The sequence below is a fragment of the Hemibagrus wyckioides genome, linkage group LG01, assembly GCF_019097595.1.
Source record: "Hemibagrus wyckioides isolate EC202008001 linkage group LG01, SWU_Hwy_1.0, whole genome shotgun sequence".
Classification (NCBI taxonomy): domain Eukaryota; kingdom Metazoa; phylum Chordata; class Actinopteri; order Siluriformes; family Bagridae; genus Hemibagrus; species Hemibagrus wyckioides.
In genome coordinates, this window is record NC_080710.1 from 13,162,549 (window position 1) to 13,187,409 (window position 24,861).

Genomic DNA, 24,861 nt, shown 5'->3' on the forward strand with positions numbered 1-24,861 from the left:
TATGTTTACGGAACCTCACTGCCTGTCTGTTTTATTGGTTTTAATAAAAGGAGAAAACCCGCATTTCTTTTTATTTCTCTGCTTTACGACATAGTAAAGTGTACTCATTGGGTCGACCATTTTTAATAGTATAATTTCATAATAATTTTCAATTTGTTACAGTGATGCAACCTATCATTATTGAACGAATATTTTTTATGACTTCTTATAGTATTTGAATCGTCATTTGAACTGAATGGGGTCAATACAAATCTGAAGAAATAGCACTATAAATAAGGAATCTAATGACGATTGCATGTGGTCATTAAATTTACAATTTAGAACATGAAAGGTTTTTTCACAAGGTTTAGGAGTGTGTTTATTGAAATTTTGACCATTTCACTGGAAGCGCATCTGTAAGGGCAGGCACTGATGTTGGACGAAAGGCATGGCTTGCAGTCTCTGCTTTAATCCCTCCCAAAGGTGTTCTATCAGGTTTGAGGTCAGGACTCTCTGAAGTTCCTCCACATCAAACTCATCCATGTCTTTATGGACCTTGCTTTGTGCACTGGTGTACAGTCATGTTGGAACAGGAAGAGGTCATCCCCAATCTGTTCCCACAAAATTGGGAGCATGATATTGTAATAAATGTCTTGGTATGCTGAAGCATTAAGAGTTCCTTTCACTGGAACTAAGGGGCCAAGCTCAAACTCCTGAAAAACAACCCCTGAATTCAATGATTTGGAGGGGTGTCCCAAAACCTTTGGCAATGTAGTGTATATTTATTGAGTCTAATATTCGAACAGGAGGAGTAAGTTCATACAATATATCTATATTTAGGGAGACTGATGAATTTATTATTATTATTATTATTATTATTATTATTATTATTATTATTATTATTTTACAATTAAAGGTTTTTATTTGTATTATTTTAAAACTACTTGCAGCGATATGGATTTGATTTGGAGAAAAGTACACTGCACATTGCTGGTAAGAAGTCAGGGTGTATTTTCTTGCCCTCTAGTGGCCACTAGAAGAATACAGTCAACAAACCAATGTGCAACACAGTGTGTTATTAGCAAATTCACCATAGCATTGGCTGAAAAGCATTGGCTTGTCATTTGGAAAATTATTATTTGCAGGCCATCACATATGTTATACATCAATGCCAGAATCCATACAAGCGTGCAAGCTTTTCCTTGTCTCCACTTTTTTTTCCTTTAACCAAATATACTGTTTATGCACATAGCAAAAAAAGCAAATGTGGGTCTCATCTGACCCACAGTGCTGTAATTTGTGGGATTTTTCATGTGTGCAACATTACATTCTATCATAACCAACAATAACAAAAAAGACTTTTTTAAAAGGATAAAAAATAAATACATTTTTAAATACAAGAATAAACAATATTTCCAATATATGAAAGCAATTTTTTTTAGAAGTATTGGAAAATATCTTACAAGAATCATTTCTGTTAGAGGAAAGCAGTTTTGTATTGTTCATTTATAAAGTGATAGTAATGCTGAAACTGAAAGTGCATAAACAAATGGCACTAAAGTAAAAGCTTTCAGTGCCATATCATATGAAAAGTATCTGATTAAATATTCATAGGGAAAACTGTTCAAGACTGACAGTTCAGAGTTTGTTCACACTCAACTGTCTACAAATCTGTCTGAGAGAGTGCAGTTAGAGAGATGATTGAGACAGTGGCAGATTTGCAGCCATTATCTTCCATCAGAGCTGCTCAGAAGGAACAAGAATATCCTGCCATCTGGGACACTCCATCACAAACGTAATTATTCACCCCCCCTTTCAGCAGAAAGGTTTGTTCCCCTGCATAATAACAGTCTTCACAGCAGACGAAGTAAAAACTACACTAGTAACAGAGTTGTAATGTAGAACAGAAGTGTATATTAAAATACTATGTCAATATATCTGTTGTTTTTCTTATAATAAAAATTTTTTGAAAAATATTTTTAGTGCAAGCTAATTAAGCACATTCTTTTTAGAACCTTTACACTCACTTTTTCTGAGGGTGCCGAAAATTTTGGAGCTGACAGTGCATACAGGGAAGCTTCTCACCTTGTCATCCTGTTGGAAGGTGACTTTCTTGGGCTCCGATCGAGCTCGGCTCAGGCGCTGGCTCATCTTGTCTCTCAGTAATGCTGTATAGCCCACATGCTGGTAGATGGGGTTAGTGGTCATCTTGGCAATGTACTCAGCTGCTTTGGTCTCGATGTAGAGTGTTATGAGGCCATCAGTGACCAGGTCATGCACCGACTCGAACCGCTTCTCTCCCACAAAGTGCTTGCCATCGTAGAAGAGCCTGTAGTTTAGAGTCTGGCCTCCAAACCTGAGAGACAGAAGGGATGAAAAGAGGTGGATGAATTTGCTAAGATAACAAAAAAGCTTTATATAAAAATGTATATAAAATATAAAGTTTTTTTATTTAATATATTTCCAGTGCATATATCCCACTTCACATTTACACACAGAATGACCTTGTACTTATAAATATGAACAAAAAGTATTCATGAGCATAAAAAAAGAATGGTTTTGAAAGTAAAAGTAAAAATAAAAACCAGCAAAACAAACAAACAAATAAACACATAAATAAAGAAAATAAAATTTATATTATCTCTTAATACATTTTATTTCATTTTTCTTTGGACTCTATATTTAAGCATAAGGAAAAAAGAAAGTAAAATAAAAAATAAAAAAAGCAAACAAACAAACAAACAAACAGACAAATATAAATAAATAAAATAAAAATTGTATTATCTCTTAATACATTTTATTTTATTTTTCTTTGGACACTATAATTAAGCATAAAGAAAAAAGAATGGTTTTAAAAGTAAAAGTAAAAATAAAAACCAGCAAATAAATAAATAAATAAATAAATAAATAAATAAATAAATAAATAAATAAATAAATAAATAAATACAATTGTATTATCTCTTAATACTTTTTTTAGACACTATATTTAAGAAACATTACATAAGCAGGAGTGCTGTTACACTGTATATCAGCATGGCTGTGATTCGGCCGTAGGCATGCAGCTAAAATAACTCAAGAAATCCTTGCATGGCTGTGCCAATCTTCTGACTTGCATCCCATTGAAAATTTATGGACGATTTTATAACTGCTAGTCCAGTAGACTAACCTTGGGGAATTGAAGACAATTTGGCAAGAGCCACAAATGAACCACAAGGCTGCAAAAAGCTAATGACTTCATACAGTAGACATCTCAAAGCTGTGACTGGCAATGAGAGCTTTACAACAAAGTGCTAATGTTAATTTATGGTGTCTGAATTCTTTTTCCCCCAATCAATTTTTTTAAACATATTTTCAATGACTATGATAATCATAAAAAATTTTTTAGGACTATAAATATATACTTTTTCTGGTCACAAGTACAAATATTTGGCCTCACTTATCATTCGTATAATCCAAGCTGAACTAAAATTATTCACTGGATTTACAAATGTTTCCACAACGCTGATTTTTGTGTGTGTGTGTGTTAATAAGTTGATATGTGGAGAAGGACACAGAGAGCTAGAAGCACAATATGACCATTAAACAGAATGGAAGCTTTTACTTTGTTATAATAGAATGACTTCTTTTATTTGCCTTAAATTATTATTCATTCATACACATATATATATATATATATATACACTACCAGTCAAAAGTTTGGACACACCTTCTAATTCAATGTTTTTTGTTTAGTGATTTATTTTCCACATTCTTGAACAATACTGGAGATTTCAAAACTATGAAATAACACACATGGACTTAAGTAATCCATATGTAATGACAACAAAAAACAGTCAGTTGTTATTTTAAGACACGAAGGTCAGGTGTTCTGGAATAGTTCTTGCAAGAACAGTATTGTCAAGTGCATTTGCAAAACCCATCAAGCACCATGATGAAACTGGCTCACATGAAGACCATCCCAGTAAAGCAAGACCAAAACTTACCTCTGCTGCAGAGGAGAAGTTCATTTAGAGTTACCAGCCTCAGAAATCACCAATTAACAGCACCTCAGATTAGAGCCGTTATGAAGGCTTTACAGAGCATCAGTAGCAGACATATCTCAATATCAACTGTTCAAAGGACATTATTGTGTATTTTGGCCGCCTTCAGCATTGTTTTACAATGTAGATAGAAATAAACATCAGGAAAGACCATGGAATTAGAAGGTGTATACATATATATATATATATATATATATATATATATATATATATATATATATATATATATATATATATACACACACACTGTATATTGAGGTTCAGTGATGTGTGCTGAGTTCTTACATTAGTACTTCGTATGTATACACACACACACACACACACACACAAACACACGGGAACGCAAGCACAATATGAACGTATTTTCAAGAAATACATGCATTTAATAAATACCACATATTTGTGTAAATGCTCTGTGAACTATTTATGAATAAATCTGTTCATATTCAGCTAAATATAGACCCACTGATTACAGACAGCATGTGCAGTCAGTAGTAAGTGGGTGTATACAGTATACGTGGGATCTTAATGAAAATATGTCTTTGTGTACATCTGTTTAATGGTGTGTATGAGGAAGCACATACCTCAACGCAAGTGTAAATGTTCCAGGCTGCCGTTGGCTCTCTCTGATGAGGTAAGCCCCCTCGGTTCCACCCAGAAGCTCATCTGCCTGCTCTCTAGAGATCAGCCCATGGAACCTGCAGCAAGAACCACCATAACACAATCACACTTCCTTACACCTGCTACACACTTGTTTTATTTGGGTTAAATAAACTCAGAGACAGTACAAGTCCTAACATAATAATTCCTCAGCCATATTGCAACAAATCCCACTTCTGGTGCTACAATTATTCCCACCTCCTCTGTGAGCACTGACAAGTAGTCGGAACTGTCGGAAAAACTGACGTCTCTGATGCTTACACACGGCTCAGATATAGTCAGAACCACTGAATGAAATGGCACTATAGAAAAACAAGCATGCTGTGTTTCCCATGGCAACAGTCCCATTGTCTCAGTTCACATCACTGAACCTTAATTTACACCTGATGCAAAAATACGGTGGGGAACAATACAGGTCACTGATGTGACCCACTGGAACAGAATACAAAGCGTACATTCGTGTTTATTCTGGTTTCCCCTGTTGAGTAATGAGTAACTTTACAGTGCTCTGCGACAACAGTTTACACAACAGTCACATGAAACTTTAAACAGGTTCACAACATAAAGCCGAAACTGAAAGTCTGTCATCTGATAGAGTGAATCTCTATAAGGTTTATGTGAGAGTGAAAATGAAGCAGACGTGGCATGAAGCGAGACGATTTGTTGTGGGTTGTGGTTTTTTTTATGCATGACAGTCATTCATCTCACAGAACTGGTGTGTACTGAAACTATTTCTGGTTGAGATGCAATCTATTTAATGCGACTAAACATTTTTTAGTCATTTTAGTCATTCTATCATTGAACTTTGACTTTCATTCTCAGGTTCTCTGTATTCACCTGATATCAGGAAGCCCTATCCTCTTTCTATCTGTGATTGTAAACTGTGGTCTGTTACATTGTAATGTATAATTTATTAACATATTACCCAAGTCTCCACAACAATCTAACAAAAAGAACAAAACAATTTTTAGAAGAACCAAAAAAGCTTGTAAAATACAACATATTCAAAAGAACCTTGTGTTCCAGTTACATGCCAAATTAATGCATTAACGCATCATTAGCCTTTGCTCCCGCTCTCTCTCTCTCTCTCTCTCTCTCTCTCTCTCTCTCTCTCTCTCCTATTCATATTTCCTCAGATTAACACCCACACATCCAGACATTTGCAAGACATCAAATTCCACTTATAGCCGACGTGTCTCATCAGCGCTCTGCATGTCAGACTGGAAAAGTGAAAATAATAAAATGATACACTCACTCTCGACCATAGTACTTGGGCCTGCTCTTGATCTGAAAAAAAGAGAGAAAAAACTGAACTGGTGAAGGCAAACAGGTTTATATCACCCAGGACACTTTCCTAAATCTCATCTTGCACAGGCAAGTCTCTACAAATCCAGTTTATGCTCAATAATGGCTTCAAATGACAGGCTGGGCGCCGATATTAATTCTATCCAGTAACATCCACTATATCATTACAGTTATTGAGTAAATCTAGATCATATATACAGTAAGGGCATAAGAATGAAGTGTTTAATGGAGAACATATTAATTTATGGATTATAAACTCAGGTAGGATTTCACACAGAAGTGATTTATGATTATCTATGCAGCAAAGTATAATGGTATGCAACTTTACTGACCTCCTGTGGACATGTTATTCTCTTTGGTCTCGGCGCCTCCTGCTGTAGCTGGTACACTATGACACACAAACACACACACACACACACACACACACACACACTTTCTAAACGCAGCTGTAAGATTAAACAATTGGACAAGCCTTTCATTCTAAATGTCAAAAATGTCAGTTGAGAGCTATTACATTGCAATAAAAGTGCCCTGCAGATATTCATGTTGAAGACACTGCTGAAAGCATTAGGAGTTACGAGTTATGATTTAATCATCTTTACACAATATTACATTGCCATAATATCCCGTAATGTTTACCCCAATTACATTATACTACCAGAGCTGTCATCCTTTTAGTTCTGCAATTTAACCTCTGGGTATGCCTGTATGTGTTACAGCTCAAAAAGGAAAAGCCCTTTATTCTTAAATAAATCGGAACTAATCAACATCCTGGCATTCAGTGGAAGCCCCGCCCCTCCCCCACATCTCTCATGCTCTTGATTATACTCATACGATTCCTTCATTTCTATCACAATAAATGGACCAAACAAACCTTTTGTTTGTTTTTCAAGAGATCAAACATATTGGAACATGTGACTGACAGATGTTTCTTTTTGCCCAGATGTGCCCTGTTAGACTGATTGTTTAAACAATAAATATCTGTATGTCTACTCTTGGTTTAAGCCCTGGGTTTCACCTGAGAAGACTGTCTTTGTTGTTTAAAAAGATAAACCAATATGAAGACCAGAGAGCTGTCTATGGAAAAAAGAGAAAGGCTTTTTGAAGCTGAGAAAAAGGGCAAATCAATCAGAGCTATTGTACAAGAATTGGGCATAGCCAATATAACAATTAGAGATGCAGTGAAAAAGATGAAACCACTGGTGTACTAACAACCAGACACTGAAAAGGTCAGCCAAGGAAAACAACAGCAGGTGATGACAGAACCATTATGAGTTTTGTGAGGAAAAAAAATCACTAAGAACCTCCACAGAGCAGAAGTGAAGGTACAGTAATCTACTGTTTGAGAAGACTTTGTGAGAGGCCATGTTACAAAATCCAAAGCACTCATCAGCAGTAGGAACCAGAAAGCTGGACTTGACTTTTCAAGGAAGTCCGAGGATATGCCTTAGATTATACTCTACCAAAGTGATGGAAAGTCCAAAGTGTGGAGAAAGAAAGGTTCTGCTCACGATCCAAAACCTACAAGCCCATGGGTCAAGCTCACTAAAGGTTGAGTGATGGCTTGGGCTTGCATGCCTGCTTCTGGAACACTAATCTTTAATGATGATGTTACTCATGATGGTAGCAGCAGAATGAATTCAGACATCTACAGAAACATTCTGTCTGCCAGTGTACAGAGAAATGCATCATCATGCAGGAATACCATGAGCCAAAACACACTGCCAACACAACAAAGGACTTCATCAGTAGTGGAAGGTTTTAGACTGGCCAAGTCAATCATCAGACCCCAATCCAACTGAGCATGCTGTTCCAATACTTTTGGAGTGCACTGGGTTTAGTTAACATCAGTGAACTATTTTCGTCAAAGATGGACTTTTTTGGCCTTCTTTCACCTAAAAAGCAAACAGACATGCACCAAAGTGTTTCATCTAACACATTACAAATACTGTTAATGTGATGATAATTACTGCTTTTGCTCTCCCAGCGCTAACACGTTCAACAGTGGCATTAGTAGTAAAAATCTACCATGTAGACAGCAGACAAGCGTTTTATAAAAAAGATAATATATGGTTTAAAAATTTTTGTTTTTTTCCACTGCTTAATGAGCAATGCTGCAGAATTGCCTAAATGTTCACCATCCACCTGAGTTTTAACAATTGCGGGTGCCAGTAATGGCTCCCAACTGCACCAGTGGTAATATTATTACACCCACTGTAATAATGACTTACCTTGCACACAATTTTCTGAGAATTTTTTCAGCTATTGATTCATCTTTACAATTAAATCATTTACTGCCATTTTTAAAACAGTAACTTTTGAACAGGAAAAAATCCTATAATATTTGGCCTATTTCCTGCAACCCTACAGTGCACTTGCTGAGCCTTGCTGTCCAACAACTGTGTCATCCTTCTGCCTTTTCCTTTTAATTCACCATTAATTGCTACTCTCAAGCAGGAAACAGTGTAGGATTTTAAAATGTCAGTAGCCTGTTGGTTTTTTACAGTCTCACTCTCTCGCTCGAACACAAAGGACTATGAATCACAATGGATTGTATGAGAGCGATTATTTCAGTGCAGAATACATGCCCTCAGCCACATGCAGCATATTTATTTATTAATCCTTCTTGCTGGAACTCAGAGGTACACCAGAATCTGCTGTCGGCACAAAAAGGCAAGCGAATGGATGTGGATTATACATGCGTACTTGGGCATGTTGGTAAATTCAGTGAAGAATGAAGTGGATTAGGGGAAGCTGATGGATCAATCAGAGCTAACAACGAGTCAAACACAGAACAGAGGAGATCAGTGTTTCAGGTTTAGACGTTACTCTTTTGCCTTACATGTCTGTTTCTTCTACTGGTCTCATTATAAAATATTTGTTAGATTAGCTACTAAGTTCAACAGTAGTTAATGATCAGCATTCCCAACAAAACTTCCGTAGCAATGGATCACACATTATAAAATTTTAGGTGACTCAGGAGCAGTGAATATATCTATTATACACCGGTCAGGCGTAACATTATAAGCACTGAGAGGTGAAGTGAATATCACTGATGATCTCCTCATCATAGCACCTGTTAGTGGGTGTGATATATTAGGCAGCAAGTGAACATTTTGTCCTCAAAGTTGATGTGCTAGATGCAGGAAAAATGGGCAAGTGTAAGGATTTGAGCGAGCAGTGGTCAGTATCTATCAAAAGTGGTCCAAGGAAGGAACAGTGGTGAACCTGCGACAAGGTCATGGGCGGCCAAGGCTCATTGATGCATGTGGGGAGCGAAGGCTGGCCCGTGTGATCCGATCCAACAGACGAGCTACTTTTGCTGAAATTGCTGAAGAAGTTAATGCTGGTTCTGATAGAAAGGTGTCAGAATACACAGTGCATGACGGGTCAGGGCTGTTTTGGCAGCAAAAGGGGGAACAGCACAACATTAGGCATGTTATGCTTGGTCGGTGTACTTCTCTAGCTTGTTGCCGATTATAAGAGTATTGAGTATTGGTATTAATGTATATTATTATTTAACTTTTATTTCATTATTTTAAATTCTTTTTTTATACATTTCATCTCCTTATACTTATTTGTGTACTGTTTATTTATGCCGTATACTTTTTCATTCTTACTTCACTGTACAACACTTTCAGCTAGCACCTGTATATAAATATCAGTATAGTTAAAGTTTACTATATTATTATTATAATAAAGTAACAGTGACATATGAGCACAGCATGACTGGATGGACTGATCAGGATGTAAAAACAGCGGCAGATGTCCTGGGGCACTTGAGGGTGATATGGGCTAGAAGTGTCCTTGATGACTTCATTAGAAAACAGGCTCTCCTGGACAGCAGCGTGGTCTTCGGGACCTGTGGCAGATTTGCCGTGTGGGAAGCAGGAAGGCATCCGACTGAGTGTTTATATCAGGGACACTCAGGACAAGCAGTGAAGCCTGGACAACGTCCAGTAAACATGATATGGACATGGCCAAGCCAGAAATACAACACAGAGTGTACAGAGTATAGAGATATGCACATTACCATTATGGGCTCCAAAGAAGATTAGAGTATGCTTGAAGCGCCAACCACAATGTAATGCAGTGTCTGCTAACAGAACTGAGGAGCGCAGCTAAAGGGGTGGATTATGACATGTTCTATAACAAGAACTACAAAAATAGCTCTTGGCTATAGGGTCTTGTTTTGCTTCATTAAGTATATACATGGCAATATATTATTCCTCGTCTGACTTGGATTATTTGTCGTCTGACAACACACCATGCTGAAGAAAATGGTCTGGAGTTACACTGTTAAAAGTTTTATTACACCATAATCACTACTATTACTGCAACAGACCAAAGAAAATGAAACAGAATAGAATTAAATAAGGAAACCTTAAACTTTGTTGAACTTATTAACTTGCTGATCTCAGATCCTAATTTGACTCTACGTGAGTGTGTTATTAAATCAGTGACGTTTATAGATACAAAACTCAAACCGTAATAGCAGGAACTGGCATGATACAGGTGGCTATTTCTCATTTAGCAAACATTTTTAAAATTCGGAATATTTAAAATACGGTCATTAAAAAATGCTAAAATAGTAGTGCAGTGTATGCATGTGGATGGATAGATGCCTGTTTCCTGTGTGCTTGGGAGCTACCAATATTTCTGATTTAAAAATTCTTATATTTGAAATAATAAAAAACATTGCAGAGACATATACCATATGTCTATCATTATACATGTCATATAAACATGCAGGGCCTAGGATAAATGGCAAACTTTGGTAAGAGCAACAAATAGTATCACATGTAGCGCATCTTAGACACACATAGTCTTTTATACTACATTACTCTGTGGCGCAAAGTGACAAAGTGAATTAAAAATATTGTCTGTTTTACAAATGTAATAAACACTGACAAACAGGGCAAACAGTCTGCCCTCTAAGGTAACAGATAATCTACGATATAAACAAATACCTTTTCAATTTACAGCAGGAGAGTTGCCAGTAATTACTGTAATGAATAGTTTTCACAGTAAAGTTAATGATATTTGACTGTGTTATTAAAATATATAGTGGCCTCAGTGGTATTACAGTAAGTTCCTCTGAGACAGTATAATCTGCCAGAGCTGTAAACATTTCCCCAGAATAACACACAGGCTGCTTTATCAAGCTGTAAAATACTGTTGCATTATATTCCTAATCTAAAAAACAAGTGTTTTAGCATCATTCTGACATTATGAAGATGCCGTTCACACACAAATATTATTTTTAGCATTGAGACAACTGATATAGATCATTTTAATTTTTTTCATTTATTGAAATTAATTTTTAGAAGTATAGCGAAACAAATTTAAAATTTGATATGATACGATCCACTTTTGACTCCACAAAAAGAAGAGCTGCCTGAACATTTTTGCTGAAGAGCGCTAACTGATCAGTTTATTTCCTAATCCACCTGCACCTCTATTCATTCATGCAGTTATCTAATCAGCCAATCATGTGGCAGCAGTGTGATGCATAAAATCCTGCATACAGTGCAGCAGCTATCAACTATCAAAATCAGTGATTTTGACTATGCCATGATGTCTCTAGAGTTTTCTCAGAGTGGTGCAATAAAGAAAAGTATCCAGTGAGCTGATGGAAACAGCTCACTGGATATTTTTCTTTATTGCACCACTCTGAGAGAAGAGAGAAGTTCATGAGAAAAGACATTAGGCAATGGCCAGATTGGTTCGAGCAGACAAGGCTACAATATTTCAAAAGACTTCACTTGGTCGGATGAGTCTCGATTTCTGAGATGATAGGGTCAGAATTTGGCACCAACAGCATGACTCCATGGATCCAACCTGCCTTGTGTCAACAGTGCAGGCTGGTGGAGCTGGTGTAATGGAGCAGGGAATGTTTTCTTGGCACACTTTGGGCTGTTAATACCAATCAATCATCACATAAAAGCCACAGACTTTTTGAGTATTGTTGATCATGTGCCTCACTTAATGGCCACAATTTACCATCATCTAATGTCTACTTCCAGCATGATAATGCACCATGTCACAAAGTCTCTCAAACTGGTTTCAGAAAACATGACAATGAGCTCAGTGATCTTCAATCACCTTCCCAGTCACGAGATATGAATCCAGTAGAAAAGAAGATGCAGTAATGTCAGCAAGGACCATCCCAAAATGTGATGTGGAATCTACGCCACAAAAAATTTAGGCTGTTCTGAGAGCAAACAAAGGCTTTTCCCAGAATTAGTATAGTTTTTCTAATAAAGTGATCGGTGAGTCAATATAATAATAGTATAATTAAAGTAGGATAATTGAATCGTAATAATCACACAACGTTTGCGTGATCAGTTCAGATGCTCATCAGGAGATCATAAAACAAAAGCTAAAGAGTAGCATCGAATCTAACAAATTTGAACAAGATTTTATTGGTGTGTCTTGTAAGAGAACATGTCTGAGGCACAGGGCTTTTCCCATTCTGCTGTTAGCTAATCGTGCACATGCAGCGCTCTGTAGCCCTAGCTGTGTTTGTGTGTTTCAATGCTGTGTTCTCTACTGAAAACTGAAAGCTTTCATATCGCTGTGGTGATTTCTTTAGCCAGCTGAATACAGGAGAAAGTTTGCTACGCATGCATGTATGGTGTCCTTTTATGTCTAGCTTTAGAGAGATACACAGAATAGTGATGTCAGTGCAGATGTGTGGTATTAGCATTGGTGATTCTACACACTATAACACTTTGGTCCACTGTTTGTTGGCCATCAAGTTCATAACTTACTAGGAAGCCAAAGAAATCCCAAACACCAGGACTTATAGATTTGGGCCTGACAGAAATATTGATTTTAATATTGACAAGCTTTATATTAGCTTACTTCTTTAAATCCCAGCGGCAGCTCCTGATTCGAGGAAATTGCCTTTTTAGAGGAGGAAGTGTGGGCTTGATTAATTTTACATTCTGAATCTACCTCACGTAATATAAACAGTATTTTAGAACAGCTTACTGTATTGGTATTTGAATAGAATCGAGTGCTGATTTAGTAGCTTGTGTAGCAATATCGCACTAACCATTATCCACGTTGATGAGTACTGTGAAGAGAAAAGCTTTTTCATTCAGAGTAGAATGGTGTTTCTAGTTCTATCTTTGTTTTTCGTGGGATGTAGTTGTCATGAAATGGTATGAGGTGACAAATTTCTAGACTGTTATGAGGGCCTCCACTGAGTTTCCTAAGTTGGTGTGTGTGCAAGGGTGTGGATTTGAGTCATTTCAAAAGCTTATGTACTTGACAGAGAACATTGCTCAAACTCCGAGGCTGGGGGTGGGGTTTAATCTCACAAATTTTGCAGCCATTTCACTTACAGTAGGATTTCCATATTGGAGGCTGGTAGTCCTCAGGATCTGTAAATAGAAAATAAAAGAGGTCAGTATGATGGCATGTCGAAATCTATATAAGTGGGTGATGAAATAGAGTTCCATCACCATGTTATTCCCATTTCATCATGTCACTGGCATATTTAGTGTCAGTGGAGAGATAGGGTTGTGCGCTTCAAGGTTATTACGTTGTTTCATTAGTGTGAGTTACTCTGGGCTCCAGCAACCGTTAGCAGTCACGCACCTCCGCCGATCCCATCTCCGATCCCTCAGGGAGCAGGCAGTTTAATGCTGAATCTATTTAGTCCTCTTACGAAAGGAGAATCGATACACACACACATTCAGTCACCCACACACTCACACCAACACGAGCTAAACACGCTAAATGATGCATCACTTATCCGCACTAATACATATAATCCATAATGATGTCATGAATGCGCACGTGAAAGAGCGGTGCAAAGCAAATTAGCAGAGCGCCTGACAGTGCAATATTAACCAAATCAATTCATACATAAGTAAAAGTTTTGTAATTGTCTGCCTATTAGAGCTCAAAAAATGGTTTCATATAGGACTCATATAGGAATTTGCAATAGAAAAGAGTTCTTAAATACAATTCAGCAGTATAAACTTACAACTAAATACAAAATATAGGTTTCAGGTTTCCCTGCACTCATTTCACCTAACCTTATCAAGCTGAGATGAAGGACTATGGCATGAATGTTCCCACTTTTGATAGGAACACCTTTACACCAACATATCCATGCAATTATGTAATCTGCCAATCATATGTCAAACATCATAATGGGGGAAAAATGAGATCTTGGTGATTTTGACTGTGGCATGATTGGTGGTGACAGACATGCTGGTTTGAGTTGCTATAACTGCTGATCTTCTGGGACCTATACGCACAGTCTCTAGAGTTTACTGTGAATTGGTGAAATAAAGTAGAAACATCCAGTGAGTACAATTCTGTGAAGAGAAACTTCTTTTTCATGAGAGAGTATGGCTAGACTCTTCATTCAGGCCAAAAATAATCACTCTGTACAACTGTGGTGAAGAGAAAATCATCTCAGAATGCACCTTCAGCCAAATGAGCTACAGTAGAGGGCCATGTCAGCTTCCACTTCTTTGAGCCATGAACAGAAAGCTGAGACTATAGAAGGCACAGGCTCACCAAAACTGGACACAGATGATAAGGTCTGAAATTGATGCTCACAGCATGACTCCATGAACCAACCTTGTGTCTTGCGTCAACAGTACAGATTGGTGGAGGTGGTGTAATGGTGTGGGGAATGGTTTCTTGGTACACTTTGGGCCAATAAACACCAATCATCTCAACATGGTTCAGAATCTCAAAGGAATATTTCCAACATCTCGTGGAATCCATGCCATGAAGGCTATTTTGAGAGCAAAGGGAGGTCTAACCTAGTTATAGTTTCCCTAATAAAGTGCCCAGTGAGTAAATATCAACGGAAATCTAACCGATGTTTTTCATTGAGAGGAAAAATAACCTCATACATATTAAAGCAGCATTTCTAAACATTTCATGATAGTTAGGGAGCACAGTGGTGTAATTTTGCTTGATGTGTTTGTCTGGCTTTCCTCTAGGTTTACTGGTTTCATCTCACTTTTCAAAAATATGTAGGTAGGTGGATTTGATATTAATATTTTACTGTCTTGTAAACATATTGCACTGTGATCTAAACACACTGAAATGGGAACTCTTGCTATACACACAGAAATATAAAGATGATATAAAATAGCTGAACAAGCAAATAACTGGGCAAAAACATTACATGAAATTACATGAAACCCTGTACTTCTTGTACACTGCTGCTTTTTAATTGATTCCTCTGCATGTTTGTGCGGATTCCAACGAAAACAAGATCAAGATTTTCCTTAACGCTAAATGAAAATACCCCAAATACTTGAATCTGCACCGACGGACAATTCTGGGCTCATTCATGAGCAGGGCTTATAATTGCAGGTTTGCTTTCATATTCAAGAAATCCTGCTGATCAAATTCCAGACATGACTTTTTTGTGCATGCAGGTTTGCAAAATAGCTCTAAGTTCACTTGTTAGCATTTAATTAACTTCCTTTGGTATCAACACTCAAGCGGTGAAGGAGCAGGGCTTCTAGGGTGCATGGCATGTCATCATGCAGTAATACCTGCAAATGAGGAGCTGTGCTTATATCAAATAAGCTCACCCTTGACTTGCCACAAGTGCCTGTTTTTGCCACAAGGATAAGCTATAATACTCCAGGCCTATGAAAGGCTGAGGTTATACATCAATGAAGCATTCTGTCTCCTTTGCTGACCATAACAACCTTTTCTGCACCATCATGGAACTTGCAACAGGAAGCAATGTGACTAGCAGAGAGCGACGTTTTCAAGTGGAAAAACCTTCAGCTCTATGGACTACTCCTGGGCTCAAAGGAAGCTGTCACACTTCACCAAATGTACCAAATTCCAACCAAAACATTTTTACATCACTGTTGTAAAACATATACACATGCTGTTATTTTAATGCCATTGCTGAGTCCAGGCCACACTGAACCTCCAACATAACTGACTTACTGTACACTCGTTACTGAACTGTGCAAACTCCTTCCGCATATTATTAGATGTGATTATAAAACATATATAAGCCATTATCTTCTTGTTTGCCCCAGAAAACGTTTGGCACGATTGGCTGTTCGATGCAAGTCCCACAGTGATTAATCTTGAGCGTGATTGTCTAAAGCTGGACTGGCAGAGAAATGAGTGTCATTAGACGAGTTAACCACAGTTGCGTTTGTTAGGTTTTGTTTAGTCTCGTAAGCTGGACCTCTAGAGAGTCTGGTGTGTTTTGTCAATAAATGTGGCCAAGAACCTAATTCCACAGAAAGAGGCAATTTAACTGACATGGCAGATAACCAACCACAAATCTTTTCCCGCAGCCTGTCGGCAAACATTTACACGGAATTGAGTGCGCCACACAAAACTCCCACAAATCTCTGTCCAAAGGGCTCACACACTTTCGTATACACGGAAGTGCAAGGAAAGTCGGTCAGCCTTTACATTTCTGTAGGCTGTGGCCAAAAACTGTTCACAGTGGGTGGATTGTCTGGGGCTGCGAGTACAGCAGGAACTTCGTTAGAATCGTTACGTGAAATAGGCTCCCGATGATCCTGTGCCTGTGCGCTGGTCTCTGTGGATTCATGTCTTATTTCAGGCTGGGTGTCTTACTCTCTGTCAGCACTTTCATGTTTCAGCCAGTCAGCACTTTTCCACTGCATTGCCTACACAATCAAACACAGAGCACATATACAATTACCCCCCTCCCTCCCACACACACACACACACCAGAGACACTTAGAGTTTAACCAGAACCACAATGTTTTATCCAAACCAACCAGCCACACACACACACACACACACTACACCACATGCCAACACTTTCAAGCATCAAACAGTTAATGAATGAAAAGTTTTTTCAGCCAGTTAGAGCTTTCTATCACGTTAATGATTAGCTGTTCCAACAGTTGGGTCATAGTGCATTCCTTACACGTGAAATATCTCCCCAAACACGTCACCTCCAGTCTAGGAGAGTGAGACAAATGCAGCCAATCTGACATGTCTTTAGAGGAACATACTAACCACATGGCTTCATCATGACAACCGTGCAAACACACAGGCTTAAAGCGTAGCTAGGATTTCAGTTTGAATCTTCTTGCTAAGCGAATGCTTTTAGCCAGTAAGGCGACTAGGGAAGACAAGTGCATTTATTGCCTAATTAAGCATACAGATATATCCCCGGGTCAGCAATTATGTGCAATCACTGAAAAGCCCATGATGTTTGAGAGATTTTGCACTTTTACTTTTGCATAGTATTTCCATCGACAAGTACTGTACATCAGAACTCCACCAGACAACATACAAAAATATCACTTTTCTCTCGTTTGAAACAGCAAATCATGTTTACATCAAACAAAACCGGTCTAGGGAATGTGTACAGTGTTAAATATAAGCAGCATATACCAGCTACTGCGTATAACATTGCCTTAAATAATACACATTTTCTATTCATTAAGTAAGAAATGAAACACAATCCTTGGCTACAGGAAAATAATCAATAACAGCGTGGTGTCATGAGGCTCAATGCTGATTATTTTCCCCTAATCGCTATTTTATTTCCATTCACTAAAAAAGATTTCTTATTTTATCCTGTATATAGTTGCATTTAATGTTGTCTCTTGTGCAAAGAACAAGTCAGTTACTCATGTTTAAACAGCTTATAAACAGTCGCTCTGTCACCAGTCTGTGTTTTTCTCTGTCTTGAGGTTCATTTGAAATAATGCAACTTGTCACAGTACTAAACTGAAGACTTTCCTGGTTTGGAAAACTCAAGCGATTAACTTTTAACATACATCGACTGCTTTAGCCATAACAAAGTAGTAACATTAGAGGCTTGTTTCTAAATTAATCAATACATTTTATCACCACAATTAATCAACACAATTAATGATGTGTTGATAGTCCATGACCTAGTGAACCAGTATCGATGGATTCATTGATAGAGACCTCAAAGCACTTTTGTACGTCGCTCTGGATAAGTGCATCTGCCTAATGGTGTAAATGCAAACACATTCTGTCCAATCAGATCTGAGAATTCATCCATCCATTTTCTGTATTGTGCACAGGGTCACTGGGAGCTCATTCGCACACAACGGACAATTTAGAGACGCTAATCAGCCTACAGCACTTGTCTTGGGACTGGGAATGGAAACCGAAACACCCAAAAGGAAACCCCTGAAGCACAGGGAGAGCACGCAAACTCTGTGCAGGAGAGAGGCAGGTATCAAACCCTCAACCCCAGAAGGTGAGCCAAACGTGCTAACCGCTGAGCCATTATGCTCGTTGGATAATAATATATTTCATATAAAAATAGATAAATAAAGGCAGGTGTACTAATTTTCATGAGGAATGTGGAAATCTGGAGGATACAGTATTTAAAGGTGCAATGTATTATACAGGCCTCTATATAACCCCAGTTCTGCATTACTCCATCAACCACTGTACAGACTCACTATTCACTGGTATTAACAAATGATTGTTTTAGCTGTGGATTTCAACTCCACTAAAAAAAATGATTGCTCATAACAAGCAACTATAGTATAAGCCTAGCTATGCATTTAGCTTCTTATGAGGTAATATTACATTCCCTAAAGAGGTGTTATAAACAGTACTTTTAGCACCTATAATGGATATAAAAAGTTTACACACTCCTGATTAAACAGATGATGATGTAAAAAAATGAAACAAGGATAAATCATATCAGAGCATTTCGACCTTTAATGAAAGCAATAAAACCTGTTCAATCCCAGTGTAATCCAAACTAACACATTTCAAAGAAAAGATGAAGAATCAAAACTTATAGAATAATCTAATTGCATAAGTGTACACATCATCAGCAAACTACACAGGGCAGGGCTGAAGGTATCACAATCCACTGTTCATAAGGATTTCGAGAGCAGAAATATAGAGGCCATATCACAAGATGCAACCCTCTCATCATCAGTAAGAATCCGAAAAAGAAGATTAGACTTCACAAAGATATACAGAGATGAGCCACAAAGGTTGTGGAACTAAGATTATCCTCTACCAAAGTGATGGAAAGGCCAAAATGTGGTGAAAGAAAGTATGTGCGCATGATCCTAAACACACAATCTGATTGGTCAAGCACACTGGAGGTAGACTCATGGCTTGAGCTCAAATGGCTGCCTCTACATCATCAATAAACAAGCCGTTATTGATGATGTAACTCATGATTATAGCTGCAGAATGAATTCAGCCATCTACAGAAACATTCTGTCTGCCAATTTACAGAGAAATGCATCCAATCTAATTGGGAGAAACTTAATCATGCAGAAAAACAACGAGCCAAAACACGCTGCCAACACAACAAAGGACTTCATCAGTGGGAAAAAAAAGTAGACTGGCCAAGTCAATCACCAGACCTTAATCCAACTGAGCATGTAGTTCCAATACTTTTGGTGGGGCCTGTGTTTACTTAACATCAGTGAACAATATTAATTAGGGATGAAAAAATTAGACAGCATGTGCCAAAGTGTTTAATCTAACACATTACGAATATTGTTAGTGGTGAAGATAATTTGAAAGTGATTAAATACACTGTTGTGTTTATCCTCACCTGTGCCAGCCAGCGCTCGACACATTCAACAGCAGCATCAACAGAGGAAATTGACAGAAACGTTCTGTCTGCCAGTTTACAGAGAAACGCATCCAATCTAATTGGGAGGAAATTCACCATGCAGCGAGACAAAAACTCAGAACACGCTGCCAACACAGCAAAAGAATTCATCGGTGGGGGAAAAAAAAGCGAAAGGTTTTAGACTGGCCAAGTCAATCACCAGACTTTAATCCATGGGAGTATCCTGAGGATGAGACTGACAAACAAACAAAACAAAGGACAACTAAAAGAAGCTGCGGTATAACCGGTACAAAAGCATCACAAAAGAAAAATGCAACAGTATGGTGACGTCAGTAGGTTGCTGGTTTGATGCACCGAACATTGTTAGTGTTATGGACCCCGAGGCGATCTGTTCCAATACTTTTGCTCACCACATGTGTTCGGTGTACAGCAAAATGAATAGAATTGCCTGTGCTGTTCCAATACTTTTGAATGAGGTGGTGTTTCTAAGTCATGAAGTAAGGCAATGCCTTTAATCAAGAAACTTATATAGATAGATAGATAGATAGATAGATAGATAGATAGATAGATAGATAGATAGATAGATAGGTAGATAGATAGATAGATCTACCTCACCACTACCTCATTGCTTTAAAGTGACAACAGTTACAACATTCTTGCTAATGCTAGTTAGTCTAGTTGAATCCTATGAGGTGTTGATCCTGTGGCAGGGCTTTGTGTATGTGAGTGGTAAAGGGTACAGGCGTAAAATCATTTAAATATTAATGAACCCAACCTCCTTATGTATTAGAGACCTAATCCTGACTATGTTAGACTAATTTTGCCTTCTGTACCTTTACGTTATGGTGGTAATCACAGCAGTCGACTTTAAAGCTGTAGCACCGGTAGAGGCAGCTTTAGTAATTATTCCCTCTTTCACATATGGGGAACTGAGTATCTGAAAAATAACGTTTCCAGCTGAACATCCTACGCACACCTTAGACTGATTGGCCTTCCATCATGTCTCTGAGGGAGGACACGTTTCAATTAGTTTTGAGGAATGCATTGTCTGTGGAGGCCAGAGGGCACGGCCGTGCTGTTCCATCCTTGACAAACTATCAGCATGAGTTATTTTACCGAGGACCATGCGGACAGCAGCATTCCTTTTGGTCAGCTGCCAGATGCTTGCTATCCCTTACTATCCATTTTATTCCCAGAGGTTTGATTCTGAGATCGTACTGTGACTCTGCATGGACACATGGACCGTGATGGATTACGATGCATCAGGGTCACACAGAGAGATGGAGAAAGCGAGAGAGCTGCTAATGCCTGTACATTTTAGTTATAAGGTCTGATCATTTAAATTCAAGTAAGGAGACATAGCTCTGAACTGTATAATAATGGTGTATTTTTGGGAATAAAGGATTTGCCTGAAGCACTGAAGATTTGCCTGAAGATGTCAGCCAGAAATGCTGTAATAAAATGAATGGCAATGGAAAAAAAAACAAAAAAACATATGCAGTACAAAAGTCATGAAGATAACGCATATTGAAAAGTCCCTCTACCCTTCTGGGAAGAAAAAAAATAAATGAATGTCAGAGCGGTGTTTTCTCCAGTAGGAGAAAAAGCTATTAATTGTGCCGCACTCTGCGTGTCTGACAGTGTGGCTTTGCTTGAGCGCAGCACTGAGGAGTGTTTGTGATTAGGGAAAAAAACAGACAGCCACAGTAAAATCAGCTCCGGAGGAAGTCTTCCAAGGACAACATCCTCACATAGAGATGCTCTGCAACAAAGACAGGCAGCGTTAAAAGCAGCTATGTTTCACTTTTTCTCATAGCAGTTGCACGGGTATGTATTTACAGGATGGGTTTTAGAGCCCGTGAGAATCAGTATGCTTGTTTGATGGATGTTTAAAGGTTTCTTCGATTAGACTGCAGTACATTAGACACCGAAAGCTAGCAGAAGAAATGGTTCCACTGTTGACTTTAAAAGTGATGGCTGATTTCGGCATATTAGCCATATATACACATGGCTAACACAGAAACTTGGGTCACTTTTTTCTCCCAGTGTCTATCACACTATATTTGCACCTCAAACACATTCATATTCACACACATATAAACACACACACGTATGCACATGCATGCACACAAATGCGTGCACACACACACACACACACACAGATGGGTGTCATCTGTTCTTGAGTGCTGCTGTAGGTTGCCTTTTCTTGTTGCTGACTTATCTATCACACACTGAGAACTCCTATACCACACACACACACACACACACACAAATACAGAAAACTTCCATGAATCCTAATTCATCCAAACAACCCTAACCAGAGCTGAATTTGGAAGACTGTCATAATTTAAAACCACCACACATATGTTGTAGACACTCCTCTCTCCCAAAACACACGCATATGCTATGCAGCCAGGACTCCCACACACATTCACACTCAGTCGCTCACACACACACACACACACACACACACACACAGACACACACACACTGATCTAGTATTTGCGGGGACATGTGCCGTCTCCTGTGGGGAGGCCATCTGTACATCGTACTGTTCTGTAAGTGTTACAGTAACATTATACACTGCCACATCTCTGTCAGATCCCGTCCTCACCCTGTGATATATGATTCTAGTTTCCTCACCAGGACCGTGTGACAATTTGTATACACAACTCAAAATGTTGCTGTATATGGATATGAGATGAAGAATGAGCCTGTGTGCACATGGGACCTTGTGTTTGTGCAGACAACTCAGAAAACTCTCTAATTAGCACCAGGAGTGTGAAATGGAGCACACACAGAGACGCTTGTAATTAATAATGAACGCATAGACGGTGGACATGCTGGGCTTTAAAAAGTGTCTATATGGAAAAAAAAAACCTTTGTCTTTATTCACTGTTTGGCCCAGGAACATTTCATACACCTATAAAACTCCAGGGTTAAACAAGCACTGTGTTTTACTGAGTCTCACTGGTAAAGCTCCAACCAGAATCATGGGAGACGCAGTGGAAAATTCGTTAAATGACCAAAAATACTTAGTGTCTATTATAGTAACCTCCCTCCGAAACGAAAGCCCTAAAAATACCATGTTGCACTCATGAAAGGCTTTCCAGATTACAGTATACCACTCACAGTACCCTTCGTTTCCAGCTTTGTCACTGCAGGCAGAGTGCCAGACTGAGCTTTATTGCTTTGTGTAGACCTCAAACTTCCTGGGAGGCCATGAGGGCTTTTTTTTTTTTTTATGATGCTGGCTTGGCCACTCTACAGTCCAAAAATGGCTGGTATACATGATACACAAGACCAAGCAGTGATTGCTTGATGTGCCTTTATAGAACCAAATGAGTGGTTTTAACCGTCCATGTTCGTGAATGCATACAATCTCTCATCGTGTTCTACAAAGCCTCACATTAAAGCATTCAACATTGGTGCAGTCTGACTCAGTGTCCTGCTCATCAAAAAAAACAAAAACAAAACTGTAGACATATAGACTCCTTTCATGTCAAAATCTGCAGCATGCAGCCAGCTATCCTCTTGTTTACGGCTCCCGTTTGTATGAAATGGACCGTGTACAACTTCACATCCCCTGTGAAAGTCAAACACAACCTTCCTGCCAAAAAGGCATTCCAAGAAGATAATGACAGCCTTGTGAGAGAGTCTGGGAGCCTGGCAAAGAAGCGGCGGGCGACGTCTTGAAGATTGGGCTGAGGGCACGGCAATAATCACAGCCCTTGACACACCACAGGCACAACAGACTTTCCTCTTCCCTAAGCCCACGGATGCAGCGCCAATCTAGCGCTTCACCAACAAGCACAACATAATCTGTTTGGGAATGCTCAGGGACCGCGGAGACGTGCTGGCTTGGCTTGCACCTCTCTTGGAGGAAATGCGATTCTGTATATGTGTGCATGTGTGTGTGGAGGTAGGAGTATTTTCTTAGAGCACGGAGTAAATCTCAGTCTACGCAACAAACCGAAACTTGAGCCGAGGCCAGTGTGTGCAAACTCAGTTCACTCACGTCCGTCTCCTGCAAAACATGTTACCTCAGGGACGTCTTGATCCTGCACACCTGCAGAACTGCAAAACAGATCGAATCATACACTCCTACAGTATAGGCTCTCTGCTGAAGTGGTGATCTAATTAACTGCCACAGAAAAAGAACAGGAACTGGCACACCCACTGAGCAAGACCTTTGCTTTGACAGTGAATTCCTCGTTATCAGAACTCATTCTGCCCGTACCATCCCTCTGCTGTCCTAGAGCCTCCCTCTGCTTTTCTGATGGAGTGAGTCCAAGCTGGAGCCCAGTTCTTATCTTCCCCAGCACATGCCATGTGTTTGAACACCTGCAAGCTCATTTGCTCTTCACACGCTATAAGGCAGTGTGACATTGGCTGTATACACTATCTTTAGTACAGCTTTAGGCAACGTTACATCATTAAGCAGCATGCAGCGGGATAAAATGTTCTTCTCCCATGTTATATTACTATACATTGCTAATGAAAACAAGGTTTTTACATCTAATTCCTGTATGCAATGTCCAATATTCAGTCAGATATCCATTCATCCAGCTATTTTCTGAACAGCTTATCCTACACAGGACCTCATGAAGCCTGGAGTATATCACTGGGAATTTGGGACACAAAGCAGAGGGCACCCTGAACAAGACCACTGCAAAACACAATCACTTACACACTAGAGATAATTTGGATATTCTAATCAGCCTACAATGCATGCTTTTGGAGTGAGGGAGAAAACCAGTGTACCCAAAGGACTGAAGGAAGGAAGAACAGGGTCTGGGAATCAAACTCCTAACCACAGTGGTGCAAGGCATCCATGTTAACCAATGAAGCCACATTTCCACCCCTTAAGTAGACATTTTATCCACTGTACTGCACAAATACATTATGTATAATGTAATAACATTATGAGCACTGACAGGTGACGTGAATAACACTGATTATCTCCTCACCATGGTGAACATTTTGTCCTCAAAGTTGATGTGTTAGAAGCAGGAAAAATGGGAAAGCATAAGAATTTGAGCGAGTTTGACAAGGGCCAAATTGTGATGGCTAGACGACTGGATCAGAGCATCTCCAAAACTGCAGCTCTTGTGAGGTGTTCCCGGTATGCAGTGGTCAGTATCTATCAAAATTGGTCCAAGGAAGGAACAGTGGTGAACCGGCGACAGGGTCATGGGTGGCCAAGGCTCAGTGATGCACGTGGGGAGCGAAGCTGGCCCGTGTGGTCCAATCCAAAAAACGAGCTACTCTTGCTCAGATTGCTGAAGAAGG

The 24,861-nt window shown here is 38.9% G+C and overlaps 1 protein-coding gene across 1 annotated transcript in view; it reads right to left on the reverse strand.

Moving 5' to 3' along the window:
- chn2 (chimerin 2) overlaps positions 1-24,861 on the reverse strand; it is a 41,610-nt gene that overhangs the window by 14,429 nt on the left and 2,320 nt on the right. Inside the window, exons 2-6 of the mRNA XM_058392185.1 lie at positions 13,337-13,375; positions 6,317-6,372; positions 5,935-5,966; positions 4,604-4,717; positions 2,065-2,335 (exon numbers count right to left, since the gene is read on the reverse strand). Of these exons, the coding sequence (XP_058248168.1) occupies positions 2,065-2,335; positions 4,604-4,717; positions 5,935-5,966; positions 6,317-6,372; positions 13,337-13,375 (512 nt within the window). The remainder of the gene's footprint in view (positions 1-2,064; positions 2,336-4,603; positions 4,718-5,934; positions 5,967-6,316; positions 6,373-13,336; positions 13,376-24,861) is intronic.